The sequence below is a fragment of the Oryza glaberrima genome, chromosome 12, assembly GCF_000147395.1.
Source record: "Oryza glaberrima chromosome 12, OglaRS2, whole genome shotgun sequence".
Lineage (NCBI taxonomy): Eukaryota > Viridiplantae > Streptophyta > Magnoliopsida > Poales > Poaceae > Oryza > Oryza glaberrima.
Window position 1 is genome coordinate 6,657,953 of NC_068337.1, and position 21,816 is coordinate 6,679,768.

Below are 21,816 nucleotides of genomic sequence, written 5' to 3' on the forward strand. Positions count from 1 at the left end.
CATTTCATTAGGCCTCCCTAGAAACTGAAATGTCATTGCATGATAAACATTTACTCCTTCCGGTTTCATAATTTTTGACGTTTTGGACAATGACACGGTCTGTGTTTTTCTATTATAAATATAATGTATTCCTTTCTTCCAAAAAAGTCTTATTTCTTTTTTCACCAGGATCAAGTTGTAAACGCATTCATCGTGTAACACAACCAATGAACATGCAACCAATGCAACCAATAAGTATTAAAATGACTTATTGGATTCCAATAAAAAATTTAATATAGCACATATTGACTCCAAATAGGACTTAAACTTTTAGAAAAACCAAAGAATGAAATAGGACTTAGAATTTTGAAAGGAGGGAGTATACAATAAGGCTCCCATCGGATGGCCTAATTAGCTAAAGAAAAAGCCAGATTTTGAATTTTCAAACTTAATTTTGAGATTGATTTTGAGATATTTTCAACGTAGTTTCTTTTACAACATTGGCTTTTAAGTCACCAAGAACACATTTATAAAAGTTTCATCTACAAATTTATTTTTATTTCCTAATAAGCCGTTTTGACTTATTAGGAAATAAGCCAAATGATGGGGACCTAAATAAATACATGTTTACTTTTATTATAGAGCTTTGAAAGATAGATCCATATATGTTATTCTAGTTCTTTTAAACTAAATACTTTTAAAGTTATTGATAGTCAAAGTTATAAAAGATTGACTACAATCTTTGTCCAAAACGTTATTTCCTCCGTTTCATAATATAAGTCATTCTAGCATTGTCTACATTCATATAGATGTTAATGAATCTAGACATGTATAACATCTATATAAATGTGTGCGATGCTAGAATGACTTACAATGTGAAACAGAGGGAGTAACTATTATGGAACAGAGGGAGTATGCTTACTAAACTTGAAACATTAGTGCCTGTTATTTTCTTGAGTTGGTTAAAGTCTTGTCAGTGGCACTATTGCTCTTGGACCCTTTGTTTCTATAGATTACATGATGTGTACATGCATATAGTTTATAAGTACTATGTAAACTAGATGGATGGGCGCGCCCTGGCGCGCCGCCTGTGGATAGTTGGATTGCCGGGTGTAAACGTTAATGTCATAGCATTATCAGTTCAGTTAATGGAGTGGATATGGTGCAAAGAAACTTAGATTGTAAGAATATAAGTGTCATATTACTAAGGTTTATGAAGGTAATAAAATGATCAGCAACATAATATAACATAGCAAGTTATACAGAAGGTGGTGCACCGTTCATTGGGTATATGAGTAAACAAAATCGTCAATGACAGTGATAAGGTTGTTCTTAACGACTACACTACAACAGTAGGTGAAGATGATGTCTTTAACATAACATTTACAGAGAAACAAGCAGCATATAGCAGGGATATAAAGGTTATAAATACTTAGCATAGTGGGGTTGTCTTAGAGCAGCTAGTAGGTGTTGATAAAGTATTTTCATGATAGTACAAGGATGGTTCTTCTGCAGCGCATGATCAATGCATTCACGTTATATGTATTGTTGCTTGTAGCTGATTCGTTTCGTAGAAGTGGAAAATGCAGATTATTCCCACTTGTATTTTATTGGTCGTTGCAAACTTTGACCATCCTGCTTTTAGATTGTACCGATCATTTGTTGACTTATGAAGAACCATGGTGGTTGATGTGTTTCCTGCAGTATGCACTTGATCCTTTGTTGTCTTGCGTTGGGTGAGTGGCTGAATGTATTTTTCTGAGAATTCTTTTGTGAAGTACTGTTATTAAAAGTGGATGTTAGGCATTTATATTGCATAAGAGTGGAATGGTAGTGAGCGAAAGATCTCTCCACTCTTGTCTTACTTCATCAATGTCTGGTTGATAGTAACAAGTAGAATTAGAATTTGCTTGAGTGATGCGGGAATGTTGCAATATCTTTCACGTAGTTCTTTAGTTCGCTTGATAGCTTTATACTTTTGTTGTAGTAGCACATATCTTTGACAGTCCTTTTTGGTTGGCTGTGTAAAACAAAAGTAGAAATAATAGAAGTAGATAAGTATTTCAGTTAGTATGGGAAAAAATATTGATGAATTGCATTGCAATTAGTATGTAAAGTATTTGGACCTGTAGAAGATGATCCAGTATGTTTGTTGAGGCTGAGTTGGATGTGGTGGTTTGTGTGCTGTTTAGTCTTGCTAGCTCTATCTGCTTTTTCTACGTTTGACCAAAGCTTCGTCTGAAGTGCGATCGGAGCAAGAAAGACCTGAAAAAAAAGTTAAGGCAATGTATGAACGAATTTGAAAGGCAATCTGTAAAAAAAAGAGAAAGAAGTGGACACGTGCAATTGGACCAAATAACAGAAACAATCAACCATAGCCGAAAACGTGGTCAGAACATAAAAGAAAGCACTAACCACTCGAAATGGCAGGAGGAACAAACACGGGCGGTGACACAGAAGAAGAGTAGGATGATGATTACCAACAGCAGATGTCCTATGAAAGAACGAAGCTATAAAAAACAAAACAAGGAAACATATCATTGGAACGAATATAAATATAAAACAGGGTAAAAATTATAGAACAACAAAAAAAAAAGAGATAGGAGAATATGCATTTTTTTTATTCCAAAAGAACCAAATAGATAAATCAAATGACACAAGCACGATGGAAACATATAATCAATGAGAAACAAATATCCCCCGACGAACAAAAACAAATCAAAGCAAAACGATAAGAAATGGTAAATATAACAAAGAACAAAAAGGCAATTACCAAGCAAGAACGAAGGTTCACATGATGTGATGAAGATGGCGTACGACGAATCACTGCCTTGTGATGAGCTCTAGCAGCCGATGTAGATGGCATGAACCAATGAAACCAGCAACAACACCAAAAACCTGACAAAAAAACATGAAAAAGGACCATGACAAAACATGAACCTGAACTAAACTAAATAAAATGAAGGGGACAGAAAAAAAAGAAAAGGAATGGGAAAGACCATTAAGAGAATAACAACAACATTGCAACTAGGGTAACTATCACGAGAAGCCATTCATACATACTTATAAAATGAGAGAAGGAGCAGGAAGAACGAGAACGTGTACAGGCATGCAGCAAAGAAAGACATGCACAGTGACACCTAATCAACTAACAGTAATAGAACTCGCCAGCACACCCACGCAAAACAGAGAAGGGATCGCATGATTGACACGCAAAGAGATGGATCAGCACAAACAAGACACTATAATAATCAATTTTAGCCTCTATACCCCAACATATTTGTGTATTCCAAAAAAAAACCCACAGAAAACAAAATTTTATCTTCTTCACATTATATAATCAAGAAAGACAAGTACTAAACGAAAAAACAACAAGGCACAGACAGAAAGCACAAAGGAGCCATACTGAAATAGAAGGAAAACTGAAGGCTTAACAAGAGAGAACAGAGGGAGTTAACCGGAAGAAGCCGTTTACAATAACCAGCACGCGTGTGTAACACACGGCGCTAATCCAGGAGATTAACCGGACAGCCGTGATTAGCCAGTTATAACCGCGGGCACGAGGAGGCTTCAACGCAAACTAGCGACGTGTAAGGCAGCGAAATAGCCAGAAAACAATTCCAAAAAAATGAGAAAACCTGGATAGTTAGGAGAATTATCATTAATCATAGCTGAAATAACTCTGTTTAACAATAAGAAGAAGAAAGCATTTCTTGGTACCTCAAGGCCAAAAGCAACATTTTTATTCTTACATCAGCACTAACAAACGAAAACATCCACTTGTGTAAGATGAATAAATCATTTTTCCCCAACTAAGGTAAAAAGCACAGAAAGATATGCATGGTTAACATACTAATAGAGTGACGCGTCAATGCACAGTGCTCAATCAAGTCGAAAAATTTCAGAAAGGTAGCACAAGTGCTAGTGCAGGAATCACACTAAAAGCAACTGAATCACAAAGAACAAACATCCCAATAGAAGACAGAAGCTGACACATGTAAATCCAGGGCGAAGAACAGACGTGTAAATGAAAAGCACCACCCGAATCTCTACTTGTTTGATTGGTCACTGCTACCTGAGGAGAAAAAAAAGGCATTAGCCCACGAAGGCGATGTGTTCGGGCAGCGCAATGCCCAAGCCGCACGGCGACACAGCACTAGCTGCTGCAGCAAAGCAAAACCACACCCACGACGCTGCGGCGGCAACGGCGGCGGCGGTGGCGGAAACCAAACGACCGGAAGAAAAAAAACCAAATGGCTCGCTCGCGATCGCCGGGGCGACTGCTCTCAACCTCGACGGCGAAATAAGAGCCCCCATCTTACACAAGCCTCTCAGTTGAGCCCCAGAAATCATCTGACATTCAGCCACATTATTAAATACCCCCTGAATTCTTACAGTTTCCCCATGTTCTTGATACTCTAACCATTTCTGCAACCAATCAATTTTCATGACCCCCAGCCCTTCCAACCAATCCATGCCTAATATGGCATCATACCCATTTAGAGGTATTAGCTTAAAATTGGATCGATAGCATCTACCTTGAAGCCACCAACACAGTCAGGAAGTTGTTTATCAGCAACCCTGACCTTAACTGGCGGAGTTGTGGACACCACTCCTGGAAAATGGTGAATCATCTGTTCATCGACAAATGAGTGGGTACTCCCAGAGTTAATGAGCATAAGAAGTTCAGTGCCTTGTATTAATCCCTTAACTCGAAGAGAATGTGCTGAATCAGTGCCATTCCAAGCATGAACTGAGATGGTCATGAGGTTGTTCTCCTCTGGGTTAGACTCAGGGATTGTCTCCAAACTGTCTGTTTCTTCCTCAAGTTGAAATGCCTCTAACTCCTCCACCACATGCAACTGGACGGTCTGAGCACACTTATAGTCCTTACTCCAACGTTCACCACGGGTAAAGCATAACCCCTTAGAACTTCTGTAAGACCTTAATTGAGAAACCTTGTCATCCTTGGGAGTGGTTCTGGCAGACTCCAAGATTCTCTTTTCCTCTCCAGGTGTTGCCACAGGAATCTTCTGAAATACAGTGCCTTGAACTGGTCTAGTGAAAGCCTTGGTGAAGCTAGTACCCTCAGCCTTCCTGAAAGAAATTTTCTTATTCCCATCCAAGATTTCCTCCTGAAGCATAGCCACTGAGCAAGCAGCATCCAGATCCACTGGTTTCTGAATCATGACCACTCCTCTAATCTCATCTTTCAATCTATCCACAAACTTGGTTAAAAAATAAGGAGGGGTGAGAGCATTATCATAAGAAAGCAGGTGGTGCATTAAGTTGTCAAACCTTTCAACATACTCAGCTACATGTTGACGAAAAAAATCGAACACACCGGCCTGGGAGATCTGCTTAGCTCCTGTGCAGGTCCAAATATTGACGAGATGCGAGCGTGCCAGTCAGTTTGATCCTGCAACTGATAAGATATGCAAATAGTAGATCAAAACAGCCGATCGGCTGACAAGCCGATGGAGTAGTTCCAGCCGATGCCGATAATAGCCGATGCCGATACCAGCCGATAGCGATAGGGTTTAAGCAATCGGCTATATGTCCAATGTAGATAATGATATAAAGGCAATCGGCTGACGATGATGTAATAAAATAACAATATAATCCAGTATAAACCAATCTTTGTTGTCATCGGCTAAATCCTACTTATATGTATATGCAATCCTTATGAGCCGATGAAACGTCCATATAACTCACCGGCTGAAACCCCGATGAAACCCTTATTGGCAATTAAGAAGCAGGTTAGAGATTATGGTTCTAAGCACGACTTAGTAGATCAAACTTAACTGATGCAGCACTAAGTATGAAAAGAAACATAATATCTAGACAATCAAGCCGTTGACTGATTTTCAGGGTGGTAGATGCCTAGGCTAATCTAATCTAGCAAGGCGATTTAGCCGATACCGGCAGAAACCCTAAAGCGAGAGACAGTCGATAGAGCTAAATTGAGATGCTAGGACTAGATTAACAGAGACATGATAAATAGGTAAGCAAATATATCATCCAAACCAGAGCAATCCAAGAGGTCGAATGTACTGATGCAGCCTTGAACGACGCCGACGTAAACGTTACAATTGCCTGGGCCGACGGAACATTGGAATTACCCTTTCGCCGGAGATCGAACACCGATGTAGCCCCGCGTCAGGTGCCAAGTCCCGCCGGACAATAAAATAAAGTAGAAAAGGTAAAAGGTGGCGATGCGCTGAATTGTATTGATCGTGAGGATAAATTACATAGACCCTGGGTGTACATATTTATACCCATGGGTTGATACAAGTCCTTGTCGGACAAGAAAGAAACTTTCTTAAAGATAAAAGGAAAAGATAAAGTCCTTATAAAACACACTTTCCTAAAGATAAAAGGAAACTAACAAACTATTCTTAATTAATAGATAACTTGCCATGCCGCATTCTCTTTGAACTCGGTCTCTTCTGGATAAGCTTCCTTTAGTAGATCAATTTCCTTAACCGAATATAGCAAGAATTCGACAACTAACGACTTGGCAACTCTCATTGGCTAATCTTAGGACTTCGAAGCCGATGCTGACTCTAAGCCGATGATTACTCCGGGCTTACCAAATTTCACTGTTAACACTACACTGCCAGTCTGTCCCACATGAATCCATTGCCTTATCAGGGTTGCCTGTCTATCTCTGGTGAACTTACGACAGACCATGTCACACAGCTCCATCCACGAAATGCCCACCATCTGGTGCCGCACCGATTGCAACCAAAATGAAGCATTACCAGTGAAATTCAGCAAAGCCACCTTAACCCAATTGGCTGGATGCACACCATACACATCAAAGTAAATTTCACAATTATCTTGCCATAACTGGGTATTCTCACCATCAAATTGAGGACAAGACATGGGGGGCACATTACCACCGTTGCTAGCCATACCACAGTATCCATATGCTGATGACTAGAATTTTCAAGAGTGAAAGAGCTTGCAGAAGTGAACTGAGGAAGGCGATTTACCTGTGGAGTAAACAGGAAAGGATTTGGGGAATTACCATTGAGATCATCTTCATTCAACATCTGACTGGGTCCTTGGCTACCTTCTGTCTTGAACAACACCTTCTGTTGAACATCCCGCTGGCACTTCTCCAACCCTGCCTGGATCGAGTTCACTCTCTTTGCCAAATCGCTAACAGATCCCCCCAACTCGCTCACCTTCTGTTCCACCATGGGTATGCGCGATTCCACCGCCGCCTTCAACGACTGTAGCTCCGCTAGATTCAACGCATCGGACTCCTCCTGTCTCCTCCCTCTTCTTCTCTGCATCCTCCATCATCTTCAACAAGAGATCGAGCTTCCCTTCTTGAGCCATGATTTGAGCCGCTTGTTTCGTGATATACCTAGGTCGCTCCAGGATAAATTTTTCCCGGTTTCACCCCGAATCCAGCCAACCAGATCAAGGGAGCCCCAAAAGCTTTTGCGGTATCACACTGATTAACAGCGAATTCCCACCTATATAATGGAATTTTCACGGCCAAACCAAGGGAATCAATGAAACCAGGAAAGGAATCGAGGGCTCTGATACCAATTGTTAGCTACCTAACAAGAAAACTGAACAAGAACTCAACAACGGATAGATCAACGGGGATTCCAACGAATTTCCGCCGTTGCCGCTGCCGTTGCCGCCGCCGCCAATCGCCGCCGATTTCTTTCTTATCATCGATAGCCAAAAACAGAGTTTTCTTCCGGTCTCACCTCACCAACCCTCCCATTACAGGCCAAAACATAGGCTACACAATAACACACGCTTACAGAGCCCATTCCGGCCCAGACAAACGAACATTAGCCTCGCGAAGTTTTCTTTCCCTCCCGCCATCAGCTTCCTTCTGCATACTACTTCCAACAGGCGCCTTAACAGTTCACCGCGGGAGGACGCCACCGCTGGGTCACCTTCTCCGTTGCCACCGCTGTACAGACCTCTCCAAGCTGCGGTCAAGGCTCGGTGAGCATCCTGGACACCCAAGAACCCCATGCATACACTCCATTCACTTAGAAACTGCCTCCAACTCGACATGCACGCACATCCGAGATCTTCCACCGCTCGGACCCGCCGGCGGCGCTCCTCCGATGTCCACTAACCGAGGAAAGTAGAGGAATGGAATCGCAATATCATGCTCTTCATTTCGTCTTTTGGTCGCGCCCCCAAACGAGTCACCGTTTGTTGCCGGCGCCGGCGAGCAGAGGTGCCGCCATGGCTGCTCTGCTGCTAGATCGATGGGAGAAGAAATCAGGACTTCACTTTGTAAATTTAACAAACTGTAGGGTCTTTTCCTCAAAAGCACATGACACATAGTACTGTTGCAGGACCTATTCGTAATTATTAAAAACAGGAAGGACTCTTAATGAAAACAGCTATTCAACAAGTGCTGAATTGTTCAAATCTACTTTAAACTTCAAAAATGCATAACTAATTCATCTTAACTCCAATTTAGGTGAAACCAATTTCTGTAGATTCACGCAAATATGAACTTAAAATTTATGACATAAAAAGTGGTACTCACAGTATGAAAATTTATCACTAAAACTCATCTAATTTAAGTCACACATAAAGCATGCACAAACTTATAAAATGCATATAAAATTAATCTTAGCTCAAATTGGTGCAAACTTAATTTCTATAGATCCACCAACATATTCTCTAAAAACAAAGTAAAATAAAATATATACATATTTTACATCAAATGCCTTAAAACTAATATCTTTAAAATGACTAGATTTAGATAAGCTGAACTTTAGAAATTCATATAGAATTCATCTTAACTCCTTTTTGGGTGAACTCAGATCCTATAGAATCATCAAAACATATACTTCCAGGTTGTAAAATAAAAATATATTCTTACTCTATAACAATAGCCCTTAAATATTTATATAAAGAATAAACAACCTAGTGTACATCTCAATTTGTAAAATTTGTAGAAAATTCATCTTTAATCCAAATGAAGTGAACCAAATTTTTAAAGAACTGGCAAGTAATGAACTTCAACATATTAAAATAAAATATGGCACCTTCTATACAGATTATAGCTCTAAACCTTAATAGGTAACCTAAGAGCTAATCACATAGTAATGGTTAGGCATTATATAGGTGTAGTGGTATTTAAATGCACTCTAACTAAATTCAACTAAAACTTAATAGACCAGATAAACCATAGTTCCACACTTAGCTCATACATAAACTACTTCTAGATTAGCATAGTGAATAATTAACATAGATCATGCCCCTATTTATAAAACGTGTAGTAAAATACTAAAAACTCTAAAATTATGGACCAAAGTTAAATTAGTTAACTCAATTACTCATTTTGTACATCACTGGCAAGATGGAACAAGTTATGGACCTAGAACCTCTATATCATACACTATAGGGACCATATGCCTACAACCCGTTACAACTTGTAAAATACATTAGAAATTCATAGAAACTCTAAAAATTGTGAAACCAAATGTGTTGGTCTTAGAGAACTCATATATTCACCCCAGAAAACTCAAATATAATAAATATCACCTTACAAAAGCATTTCATAGCAGCACCTAAGCAAATACTATACTATACCGATAAAACTTCTAAAATCCATAACTCTCAAATGGAATGAGATAAAATGGAAATTCTTTCACCTAAATTCACTTTAAACCAGCACCTACCCACTGTGCACAAATCATGCATTTTAGAGCATTTTGGATTTTCCGTATATTTCGGTGTTTAATCGCATAACATGTAATTTATATAGATTGTCGCAATAACGGTGAAGAAGTGAATTAGGCCCTGACTTTTACCAGTAACAAGGCAAGTCCCACCTCCCTCTCTTTGAATACATTGCTCCTATGTTTTGGAGGTTATTGGAAATGTTTGCAAATCCTGCATGTCGATTGTACATTAATACGCTAAAACCTTGTAAAACTTGTTAGTATAACACCTATTGATTGCATTATCACTTGAACTCCACATATATCCATAACCTACATTCTTAGCCCTAGAAACAACATGACTTTATCTTTATATATATGAGTTATAATGACACTATGATACTACGATGCTTAGCCATGCTTAGTATGGTTTTACTTGTCATTTGGGATCATATTAACATGAAAAATGATTTTATCTAATTTCTGGACAGAAATGAATAAATGGAGAATTTGAGAAACAAAATGATGAAAAACCATGAATTTTAAGTTTGGGCCTCAAGTGGTATACATGTGTTGATTAGTTGTATACCGATAGGGGGAGAGTGTGCCCAAGCTACTTAAGGACTTTACTCAATGTCTGTTCATTATGTATACAGTACAACCACATGTGCTAGTTATGGGATAGTCCTATAGATGGCCAAAAGGCCCGAGGCCCGACGGCCCGGCCCATGGCACGACATTTTGGTCCGGCCCAAGCACGGCACAGCCCGACGGAGGTCGGGCCCGTGCTGGCCCGGCCCGACCACCGGGCCGTGCCTGGGCCCCTCCACCGGCACGTTGGGCCGGCCCGGCACGATGGGCCGGCAGCTAGGTCCGATACACAAAAAAATAAGGGAGTAAAAATAGACATATTATATGCCATAGATGAAAGTATAGGGATCTAAAATAGACTTTCTTTTATCTACATATGTCAGCCAAAGAGGAGGGATGGAAAATAGACTTATTTTAGCTATACATATGTCAGCCCAAAGAGGAGGGACGGAAAATAGACTTATTTTAGCTATACATATGAAATAGCCCAAAGAGAAGGGACGAAAAATAGACTTATTTTAAAAAAAGCCCGATGGGCCACCCATGCCTTCGGGCCGGCACGGCACGGCCCGACAGCTGGTGGGCCGTGCCTGGGCAGGTGGTGCAGCCCATGGGCCGACACGGCCCGGAACGAAGTGCCTATCGGACCGTGCCGGCCCGATGGCTGCTGGGCCATGCCCAGCTGTGCCTGGGCCGGGCTGTGCCGGGCGGGCCCTTTGGCCATTTATAGATAATCCTAGCTTAGTAATCTATTTATGATTTAGCCTTACATTCTGGTAGGCTGGTGTGTATGAGTTAGTGGTTAGCTCAGAGGAGCTTCCTGTTACAGCTGAGGCGGTAGTCTAGGTGACTAAGCGTGTCCAATACAACGGTATTGTGCCACGTGGTGGGTTTACTCGAGGGTAGTTCGTCACCACGGCGTTAAGTTTAAGGCTTGGGCCCGCCACTTAATGGTTCTAGGTCATATTTCCAGTATGCCTAGGATGGAGGAACGCGTATACCCCTGAATTTTGTTTTTGATCTTGTTCATACCCATTCCGTTAGTTGACTGTTTAATTCCCTTGAAAAGGACCATTTTGTCCTTAGACATGAAGGAAACATGAAAATTGTAAACTACTCCCTTATTTTCAAATTGATCATCATATAATAGAATTCAAAATTTCTCAAAATGATCATCATATAAACGCATGGACACGAATTTCATCGAAATACAATTAATACAGCATGAGAGAATGTGTGCATGCTAAGGTGTAATTGGGATGATGTTTGAATCGATACATGCATTGCGGGAGAATGTGTGCATGGTGTCTTGATTGATATGGTTTAAATTATTCTTGGTCTTAGTGCATAAACTTATATGATGATCAATATGGGAAAGAGGGAGTATAATTTTGTTACATAAAACTACTATATTCATGATTTTGTTGTACAAGATATTATTCATGGCAAAGTTTATTTTTACATAATGACATAAAAATTAATATTTATTTACTTATTAAAACAGTATATGTAGCATTTTTATGGTAGTTCAATATTTTCTTTTCCCAGTTGTATATATTATATAGAAATGCTTTCCAAAGCTATGTTTATCGTTTATAAAATGCTGCACGTACTTTTTTAATATATATTAAAATTTTTATGTACAACAAACTTATCAATATTATGGTCACAAAACAAATTTCTATACTTACATCGATATAGTCCATAAATTTCTACATATTCCACACATATTGAAGGGTAAAACTGACTTTTCTACATGTATTAAACGGGGAATTTAACTATTTGTCACATTTAGGTTTTTCAATTATCCAAATACCCTTCTTACATTTGCTCATATTTTTTGCCCATCTTAGATGGTGGCTTCTAACTATTTGCCACTTTGCCTATGTGGTATGCCAAAGTGGCAACACAAGAGAAAAAACAGTGTGGGACCCGCTTGTCATTCTCTCCCCTAGCTGTCCAGCCGGCGACGCCAGCGAAGAGGCCCAGGCGGCGGCTGGAGGAAAGTTTGACGGCCGCGGCAGCACTCTCCTCGGTGCTCAGAGTGGGTCCTCGTCTTCCTGCAAGTTCAAAGAAAACGAAACCCCCTCGTCCGGGAGCGCGTTTTGATGCATTCATCCAGTCGTGTTCACCATCGGAGGTCGCCGTTGTCATTTCTCTCTCTATTAGGACCATGTTGTTGGTCGCGTTTCTGCGGTTCTGATTTTCTTTATTGCCAACCTTCATCATCAATGGATGAGTCTAATCGTGGGACACATCCTACCATAGTCCTCGTTACCGTTTGATCATCAGAGCATCCACACCCATGTTGAGTATTACGAGAACATGAGTATACTATATATGCAATAGTGGTTTTTATTCATCCTAATTATCATTAAAATTTCTAATCAATACTTAGCCTAAGAAATAATTTATCTATAGCGAAGCACGTGTATTTTACTAGTACAGTCAAAATAACTTATATTTTGGGACCGAGACGATGTTCTTAATTTTTTTTAAAAGAAGTTGAAACAATTTGCTAACAATCAGCCAAAAAAAATATCCGCCGACCTGGCCCAATCAACGCCCTCCCCTCATCCACACCAACCACCTGCGCTGCGCTCCGCCTCCACCGCCGTCCTTCTCCTCTCTCCCCCAACCACCGCCCACGCCACCCACCACCATGGCCTCCTCCGCCTCCGTTTCTCCCGCCGCCGCCTCCCACCACCGCCTCCTCCTCCCCTGCTCCCCGCGCCGCCTCCCCCGCCCCCGCCCCCGCCCTCGCCCGCGCCTCCTCCGCTCCGCCCGGCCCCGCCTCGTCGCCTGCCACGCCGACACCCTCCTCCCCTCGTCGTCCCCCGCCGCCGCCGCCGCCGCCGCGTGCGCCTCCACCGCCTCCGCCAACGGGTTCTCCGACTGGCTGCGGGAGCACGGGCTGCCGCCGGGGAAGGTGGCCATCCTCGACCGACCCGTCCCCTGCTTCCGGGAGGGCAAGGACCTGCCGCTGCACTACGTCGCCGCGGGGCAGGATCTCGAGGTGCGTTAGCAAGCGGGGATTTCGGGGTTGATTCCGGTGGTAAATGGTGTGAGATCTTTGACTGTGGTGGGCTGTTGCAGGCTGGGGATGTGGCGTTCGAGGTGCCCATGTCGCTCGTCGTCACGCTGGAGAGGGTGCTCGGAGACGAGTCCGTCGGTGAGTGCTCTCGTGATCTATTCTAGTGTTGAATTCTGTAGTTTGGTTGCTTTGGGGTTGAGAGGAAATGGCGATTTTTTTGTTTCCTGGATGCACATTTCACAGTATGACCTGAATTTAGCACTGCAATAGTCCTCCTGTTGGGGGCATTTTGTGTAAATGGCAGAATCTGTTTTAATTTATCTGATGTCCACCTTATAAGTACACCGAAATCAGTAAATTATAGCTTCACTTCAAGGAATTCATGATTGTTAGTAAGAAGTAAGATATAGGTTGAATTAGTTGACTTTGTTAAGTAATCATCTATCTGTTCACTTCAATTTATTTCAAATTTTCAATACCATGTAGGGCACTGGATTTGATATTGTTACCATCAATATTAATATGTGTGTGTTTTGAGGAATGCTTTTTGAATGTTTTTAATCCGTGTTCAACTGGTTCAAGAGTCTGAATCTGCCGGTTTGATATGCAACTTTAGCTAATCATATCTTGCTTGCGTATCTTCAGGATATAATCAAGTATTACCAATCTCTCTTTGTGTGAAATGTTGTGCATTGTAATTAAACAATGGGTTTATAGCAATTTCATCTTTCAACCTTAGGTGCTGATTCGAATTTTCTCTCTTTTTAAGCAGTCTCTTCACGAGATTGCATTTTCTTTACTATTGCATTTGTCATAAAAGGTAAGGTCACAATTTTTAATAAATTAATCATCAAACAATGTTAGCATGAGAGTAATATAAGAAAGTAGCCCTATGTTTACAACTTTGTTAAAAATAGTTTAATGTGGAATTGTGGATATGTTTACATTGGCATGATATTTCTGTTAGATAGGTCTTCCATGCATTATTTCTTCAGTCCTTGTATATTTGTTTGCTAATACCTGATCTGTGAAACTTATTTGTGGTTTATGTCTGTCCACTTGCGCTAACACCAAAAGAAGAATATGGAAATTGATATGTCCTTTTCATGTATGGTATTTGTTTTCATTTTTGTACTATGGTAACCAGCTGATATTTTGAACCATACAGCTGAATTGCTAACAACAAACAAATTATCTGAGCTGGCATGCTTGGCTTTGTATCTCATGTATGAGAAAAAGCAAGGACAAGATTCATTTTGGTATCCTTACATTAAGGAGCTTGATCGCCAGCGAGGAAGGGGGCAATTAGCTGTTGAATCTCCACTTCTGTGGACCGAAAGTGAACTGAACTACCTGAAGGGTAGCCCCATCAAGGTTAGTGTTTTTTCCTATCCACTATATGTCAATATATTATGAGCACATTTTATGCAGTGTCAAGTAATATACAACTTAGATTTTCTAATATTTCAGGATGAAGTTGTTGCAAGAGACGAGGGAATAAGGCGAGAGTATAATGAGCTCGACACACTGTGGTTCATGGCAGGTTCATTGTTTCAGGTGCTTTCTTTTGACCTTCCAAAATGTTCCTGTCTCTGGGATTCTGTTGCACTAGCTGCTTGTTGTTCTCATTTCAACTGTTATGCAGCAATATCCTTTTGACATACCTACCGAGGCTTTTCCATTTGAGATCTTCAAGCAAGCTTTTGTCGCAGTACAGTCTTGCGTGGTCCATTTGCAGGTAACATAATGAGCAATGAGATTTCATTTATCAAAAAAATTAGATATTACCCCGATTGGTTGTTGGTTGGTTTAAATAATTATCTCTGGTGTTGAACTGAAGTTTAAGATTTACTTAGAGTGTACACCATTTATGAACAGAACAGTTTAGTGCTAAATACCTTGCCCATATAATAGATTATACAAGCCTCGCAGTATTTCTGTCAAATTCAAAAAATTTGGAAATTCGCTTCTTCAAATTATGTAGATTTGTTCTGTAAGTATTTTTTTTGTTTCATATGTTTTATTTGCTTAATACTTCAGTTTGGGATCAACAGTTCATAGCATGCCAGCCTTTTATTTTATTACTGGATAAATACTGAACCTGCTCGTCACTAAGTTATTTTTATTTTTCATTGAAGAACAGAAAGTTAGTTTAGCTCGAAGATTTGCGCTAGTTCCATTGGGCCCACCACTATTGACCTACAAGAGCAACTGCAAAGCAATGCTGACAGCTGTTGGTGATTCTGTTCGGTTGGTTGTGGATCGACCATACAAAGCGGGAGAACCAATAATCGTCTGGTATAATATTTTCTTCAGATGCATTAAAATTCTTGTTGTACCTCATCATATTTGGCAACTTCAGTGCTTATTTACTGTTTGCATATTTCATTTCTTTTGTTTGTGCATCTCCACTGTAACGTCAAGCTATGCAAATTGTACAGGTGTGGGCCACAGCCTAACTCTAGATTGCTCCTCAACTACGGTTTTATTGACGAAGATAATCCATATGATCGTATAGTGATTGAGGTGGAATTTGTTTTGCTATTGTTCTACATTCATCTTCTTATTGGATTTGTGTAAGCAATACTGAATCATTGTTACAGGCATCCCTAAACATAGAAGATCCTCAGTTCCAAGAGAAGAGAATGGTTGCTCAAAGAAATGGGAAGCTGGCTATCCAAAATTTCCATGTGGGAACTATGATTTCCTTTTTCTTTTCCATTTGGAATGCAACTACAAATGTTGTATATTGACATGCCTTAGGTGCATTAGGTCTGTGTGGGTAAAGAGAAGGAAACAATTGCAGAAATGCTGCCCTATTTGAGGCTAGGATACATTTCAGATCCAGATGAAATGCAATCCATACTTTCTTCAGAAGGTGATACATGTCCAGTAAGTCTACTTGCCCGTAATTGGCCTTACTATTAGAATTTTCAGTTACGGTTAGAATTTTTAATTACACATATGAGATAAAATGGAGCAGGGCAAGGTGACAGTGTCGTACATTGTTGTTTTATTTATTACATTTTTGGGGTCATTATGCTTGCGCAGTTAGCCAGTTTATAGTTTCTGCCTTTTTTCTTTACAAGACTCCAAAAGCACTTTCCAATGGGCTCAGTTTTTATGGGGCTTCTGCCTTTAAATATTGCTTCAAGCCTTGAAGACCCAGAAGTATTGATCTAGTGTCATTAGTCATTACTATGTTTGTAACAAATTGAAGCTAGACAAACAGGCATTTGATCTGAAGATCTTGTGTAATGTGAAATGCAATAATTACATCTGGTTGAACATTTAGGAAGAGAGAACATTTCACAAGTAGATAATTTGGAAAATGCCTTTACATTTGAAGCTTTCTTTTAGGCCATCACATTTGTCATTCCAGGTTTTTAGGATTTCATTCAAGTTATAAGTTCATCTAACCCATTATTTATTTTTAGTCGGGTTGATCTAAGGTGCAGATTGTTCAAAACTAAACCGGCTTGCTACAAAGCAAATCCATCATACATTTAAAGTGCAATATTTTGCCATGCAAATATCCCACAGTAGCATGTAGGGTTTCCATTGAGTTTTTATGGAAGTTGAGCAATGTTTCTAAATAGACTATGTGGTAATAGTAGTGTTATGCATAACACTGTGTAAATTGTGACATGTTTCCAACTATGATTATAGGTCAGTCCATGCACAGAGCGAGCAGTACTTGACCAACTTGTTGGATACTTGGAGTCACGATTGGCTGATTATCCAACAACTTTGGATGAGGATGATGCTATGGTAACGAGTTGCAAAGCACTATGTGTATGTTTTTTTGTAAAATCTCTGATACGTAATGTAATGAAGAGCATTTCATTTCTCTGGTATTGGGCAGTTGGCAGATGGCAATTTGGAACCAAAAAAGGAAGTCGCTACTAGGCTTGTAAGATTGGAGAAGAAATTGTTGCATGGTTGTCTCCAGGCTGCTAATGAGTTCATAAATGATTTGCCTGACCACACTGTGTCACCTTGCCCTGCTCCATTTGCTCCTGAATTGAAATAAGGTAGGCAAAGCTCAATAAGTTTTCACTGCTTCCCAAAGTAAATTTATTAGACCGTTTACTGTGTACCATGTTGATGTAATTGATCTAATAGACTGAATTTTATGGATGTGCAGAAAAGTAAAGCATGCAGCGAGCATTAATTCTTGCAACATGGGTGTCACTTCTAATGGTGTTCTCATTAATGATCACATCCAGTTGAAGTGCATTAGAAGGTAATAAATCTGATAAATTGTTACTCCTTTAAAATACATTCAATTAGTAGGATTTAAACCAGTACTAATATCGCTCTGGTATTATAATTTTTTTATTGTTAGAAGTTTAGAACCTACTGAAAGTGTGTAACTGAAAGATAAAATACCAAATAAAACTTATGATTCAACTATTCCATTGTTACTTGGGGTACATTCTCCCAACCCTTGCCGTGCTTTTTTTCTCTTGTTGTGCGCGAACAAAAAATTTAGGAATTGTCTATGAATCTCTGAATATTTTTTTTCTATTTCTGAACTTTCTTAATTTTAAAATTTAAAAATAGACCCTTCTAAAACTTATTTCCAAAATCTGAACCTTTTAGGCACGCGAACTAGGGTGGCGTCGCAAAACAACACTGACACCACCCACAGCGGGCGTGATAGTTTTATTCTACCACGCCAACTATGGTGGTGTGGCAAGACAATGCTAAATAATGCTACCATGCCAGCCAAACTGGCGTGGCAGTATTGTTTTTCCTACTGAAAGTATTGTTTGGCGTGACCAAAAGGTTCAGATCTTGAAAATAAGTTTTGGAAGGGTTTATTTTTAAAATTAAAAATAAAGAAGGTTTTAAAAAATAATTCCTGAATAATTGGTGAAGATAACAACATAGCTATGTCAATGGTAGTCACCACACCTAAATCACTCAATACTTTTTAACTTAACTAAAGTAGTTTCTTGAGCATAATTTAGCTACTTCATTTCTTCCTAAAAATAGTTCCTATAGTTATAACAGGTCATTTGGAACATAAAAATGGCAAGACCAGAATAAGAGGCACAGGAAATCAGTAATGCAATGACAGAATACAGGAATGCCCTCTGTCCTTTACGCAACACAGGAAAGCATAGCATGGTAAAAATAGTCCCATTTGGTCTGTGCCTTGTTCCTTAGTGGTTGGGCACTGTAAATTAAATGGCCATTTTTTGACATATAAAGTAGCCTCTATTCTCTCTTATCCCAGTCCTGTCTTTTGCATCTCCTTATCCCTCTTCTCACCTGTGCAAACTTGAGGGGAGAAGCCAGACCATCCGCTATGCTGCATCAATAACTTTGGCTAGGTTGCACTGCAACACGCACAACAGTAGGAGTATGTACTATGTAGAACTTACTGTGAGAAGTCGGATGTGTGATCCCAGGTCCCAGCTGAATAAATTTCTCTCTTTTTTTTCATTTTGAAAAACATGTAATTTGCAGCCATATACTGCAATCGATTTGGGGAACTAAATTTAAAAGACAGATGCATGAATGAACCACAACAAGAAATCAAAATACAGCAGCAAGAAGTATCTGAAAACATCACAACAAATGAGCAAATCGATTTCATGATTCATGTGCATGATTTGAGAAATCAAAGGTAGACCTCTAGATCTGATGCAAAGACAACCTAAGCAAAGTATGCTGCTTTTAATGATCAAGCATACGTCTGTGTTCCTTGGTGTCACTCTGGAGCATGGCCCGAGACCATCATTTCTCATGGGAGCCCTGAGGTAACGCCAGACCAAGGCACACAGCTGCTGTCACTGAAGGTGGGGATGGATGACTTAGTGCTGGAGCTGGGCTGCTGGGGACCTTCCTGAACTGGCCAAGCTGAAGAAGTCACTGGATCTGTATTTGTTTTTGGTTTGACCGGTGGTTTGGTCTGTCTCTTTTCTCTGACATAGAATAGACTGTCTTGGATGTTGCAGTGTAGACGGGGGCGGCTAATGGGCGGGTGACCGCCCCAGGCGATCACCCCCCATCCCCCCTATACACTACTCTGTTTCTTCCTCCTCTCCTTCTCTTCCTACTACACCATAAATTTTGTAAAAATAAAAAACACAGTTGAAAAAATTTATGTATAGAAATACTATATATAAAAAATTGAATTCAAATTCAAAATTGAAACGGGTATGTAAACTTTTGACTTATAAACTTTGCGTCTATAAACTAATATTTAAATTCAAATTCAAATTTGAACCGGGTATGTAAACTTTTGACTTATAAACTTTGGGTCTATAAACTTTAGGTGTATAAACTTTAGATGTATAGAAATACTATATATAAAAATATTTGAATTCAAATTCAAATTTGAATCGGGTATGTAAACTTTTGTCTTATAAACTTTGGGTCTATAAACTTTAGGTGTATAAACTTTAGATATATAGAAATACTATGTATAAAAAATATTTGAATTCAAATTCAAATTTGAATAGGATATATAAACTTTTGATTTATAAACTTGAGGTGTACAAATTTTAGGTGCATAAATTTACTAAAATAGGAAAGTAATGCGGTGCCAAAAAAGGAAACCAGGTGGAGGGAGGGGATTGATCGATCACCGGGTAGCAATCTCGAGTGTAGACTGTGGACCATATTTGGTGTGCATTGCTTGTTTAGTGTGAAGTGGTAAAGATAAGGGCACATCAACAGTTGCGTGACATTATGTCGGTGGCATCATATAGGGTAGCTTCCCAAAAGTTAGTTGTTTATCTGTTCTTTCAAAATTTTGTAAATGAATCCTCAGTAGTGCTTCTTTGCAGGAAATCTGAAGCCTGGCTGACGGGTGTAATAGGGATTTCACTGCCCGCATGCAGATTTGGCGATTAGTTGCATTGCACACAAGTGTGCACGGATGTTTTGTTAACCTAGTGGCTTTTATATTCACTGAGTAGATTCTGTACATTCTGATGATTGACTGAGATGGTAATGCCAATGTACATGTTCAGTCTCATTTGTCAATAGAGATTCTGTACATGTTATATTTTTGGGTGTTGGCATGATTTCCGCCGTTCTCTTTTCATGGCCTGTTTTATTTTTAGCTGTCTGACTACACAGCAGAGAATTGTATGCGACAGTTTACTGTGATGGCTGCCAAGGAATCGCATTCATTTGAAATGCTCCACCATTTTTCTGTCTACAGCAATTAGTCTCCCTACCCTGATGATTAATACCTTTTTACTGGGCTGATTTCAAATCTGGATGATCCACAAAGCATGAACTTGAGAACAAATCGTGCTACATAATTTGTTTTCTTCACATTCTACCACTACTGATTAACAGATGGATGAATCGTGATGATGAACCATGGCTTGATACTCGCGGGACGATTTGAGAGCCCGGTAATATTAGCAGAGATGATAACAGAAAGGAAGAACTTGGAGTAAATTTAGGTGTCAGTCATTTTATTGATCCTTTGCTGGATGAAGAATGCTCCTGTTTAACTCTCTGATGGAACATGCCCAACGCAGTGATACAACTACGATCCTTCAAACAAATTCGTGACACCACCAAACAGAAACAGGTCTTTTTTATAGTCCACTCTTACAAGCAGTGTAAGTGGTGGCAGCTAAACATTTATTTCAGTGGGCCTCAAAAACCAATAATCTCATTTAATTCTTTTAATATCAATTTTTGTTTGTGCATCTCCTTCCAACTCTCTCTCTCTCACACACACACACACACCATCTATGAGATGAAATAACATGATGGCAAGAGGTCCATTTCCCGAGAGTAAACTAGACAAGAGTTGATGGCCATGCTACTAAGTGCCTGAGAGTCGTTTCCATCTGATTATCCTATTTCATTTCCCCTTGCTGAAATCCTCTAAATGATTTTCCTTTTCTTCTTGCAATATAATGCATATGTACATGATGCTCGACCACGAAGTCTGACCAATATTGGATTGGGAGCCAACAGGAAATGATAAAGCGATTTAGCCACATGTCGCACATCTTAGTATTTAAGATCAAGTCTCCTTGTGGGGTGAACAACTCATGAGTGAACAGTGGCTTGCGCTAGTTCATTGCTGTAGTGATGATACAGATTGAAAAAACGCCGGCTGGGAGAATGAAGGCATCTTCCTCTCCATCCATACTCTTCAGCACATGGATTCTGGGCTGATAGGATTCTACTACCCAGCAGCTGAGCATATACACATGGTGAAACACATAACATTTTCCTCTCATTAGCTAGGGAAAGAGCTTGAATGCTTGATGCATCTGCTTGGCCTGAGCATGCTAAATTAATCCAATCCGTTATCATGTTTTCTTCCTCTTGTAATGTATTAAGTTGCTTGTCGCGTGCATGTAATCAAGTAAAAAAGAACTATACTAATTGGATTGGAAGGCGCAGTGAAATGTTAATAAACAATATTCCACCCAAATCATGAGTTCACCATATCGATTAGTTCCTCGGCATTAAATCCTTAATTAGTTGCAGATTGATATATCATGCCCATGCAACATGATTTCATCCTCACCTTTCAAGTAAGTATGTGTGGCTGCATTG

General features: G+C 39.7%; 1 protein-coding gene across 2 annotated transcripts; it reads left to right on the forward strand.

Moving 5' to 3' along the window:
* The first annotated feature begins 12,821 nt into the window (after positions 1-12,821).
* LOC127757581 (ribulose-1,5 bisphosphate carboxylase/oxygenase large subunit N-methyltransferase, chloroplastic) lies at positions 12,822-20,436 on the forward strand. 2 transcript variants are annotated; one of them, XM_052283124.1, is made up of 13 exons: positions 12,822-13,248; positions 13,329-13,404; positions 14,435-14,640; positions 14,737-14,823; positions 14,912-15,004; positions 15,410-15,564; positions 15,708-15,792; positions 15,870-15,956; positions 16,039-16,158; positions 16,936-17,037; positions 17,132-17,300; positions 17,414-17,512; positions 20,057-20,436. In XM_052283124.1, exons 1-11 carry the CDS (start codon positions 12,895-12,897, stop codon positions 17,297-17,299), a joined length of 1,533 nt encoding a protein of 510 aa, XP_052139084.1. In that variant the 5' UTR covers positions 12,822-12,894; the 3' UTR covers position 17,300; positions 17,414-17,512; positions 20,057-20,436. The 2 variants fall into 2 exon arrangements, with proteins under 2 accessions (XP_052139084.1, XP_052139083.1); XM_052283123.1 differs by having other exon boundaries at positions 20,070-20,436.
* The last annotated feature ends 1,380 nt before the right edge of the window (positions 20,437-21,816 follow it).

What these genes read in the sequence shown, in the direction of transcription:
- LOC127757581 (XM_052283124.1), top strand. Translation starts at nt 12,895, where the DNA reads ATGGCCTCCTCCGCCTCCGTTTCTCCCGCCGCCGCCTCCCACCACCGC. An exon ending in TGAAGGGTAGCCCCATCAAG is followed by an intron (nt 14,641 to 14,736) that starts GTTAGTGTTTTT and finishes CTAATATTTCAG; the next exon opens with GATGAAGTTGTTGCAAGAGA. An exon ending in ATGATCGTATAGTGATTGAG is followed by an intron (nt 15,793 to 15,869) that starts GTGGAATTTGTT and finishes TCATTGTTACAG; the next exon opens with GCATCCCTAAACATAGAAGA.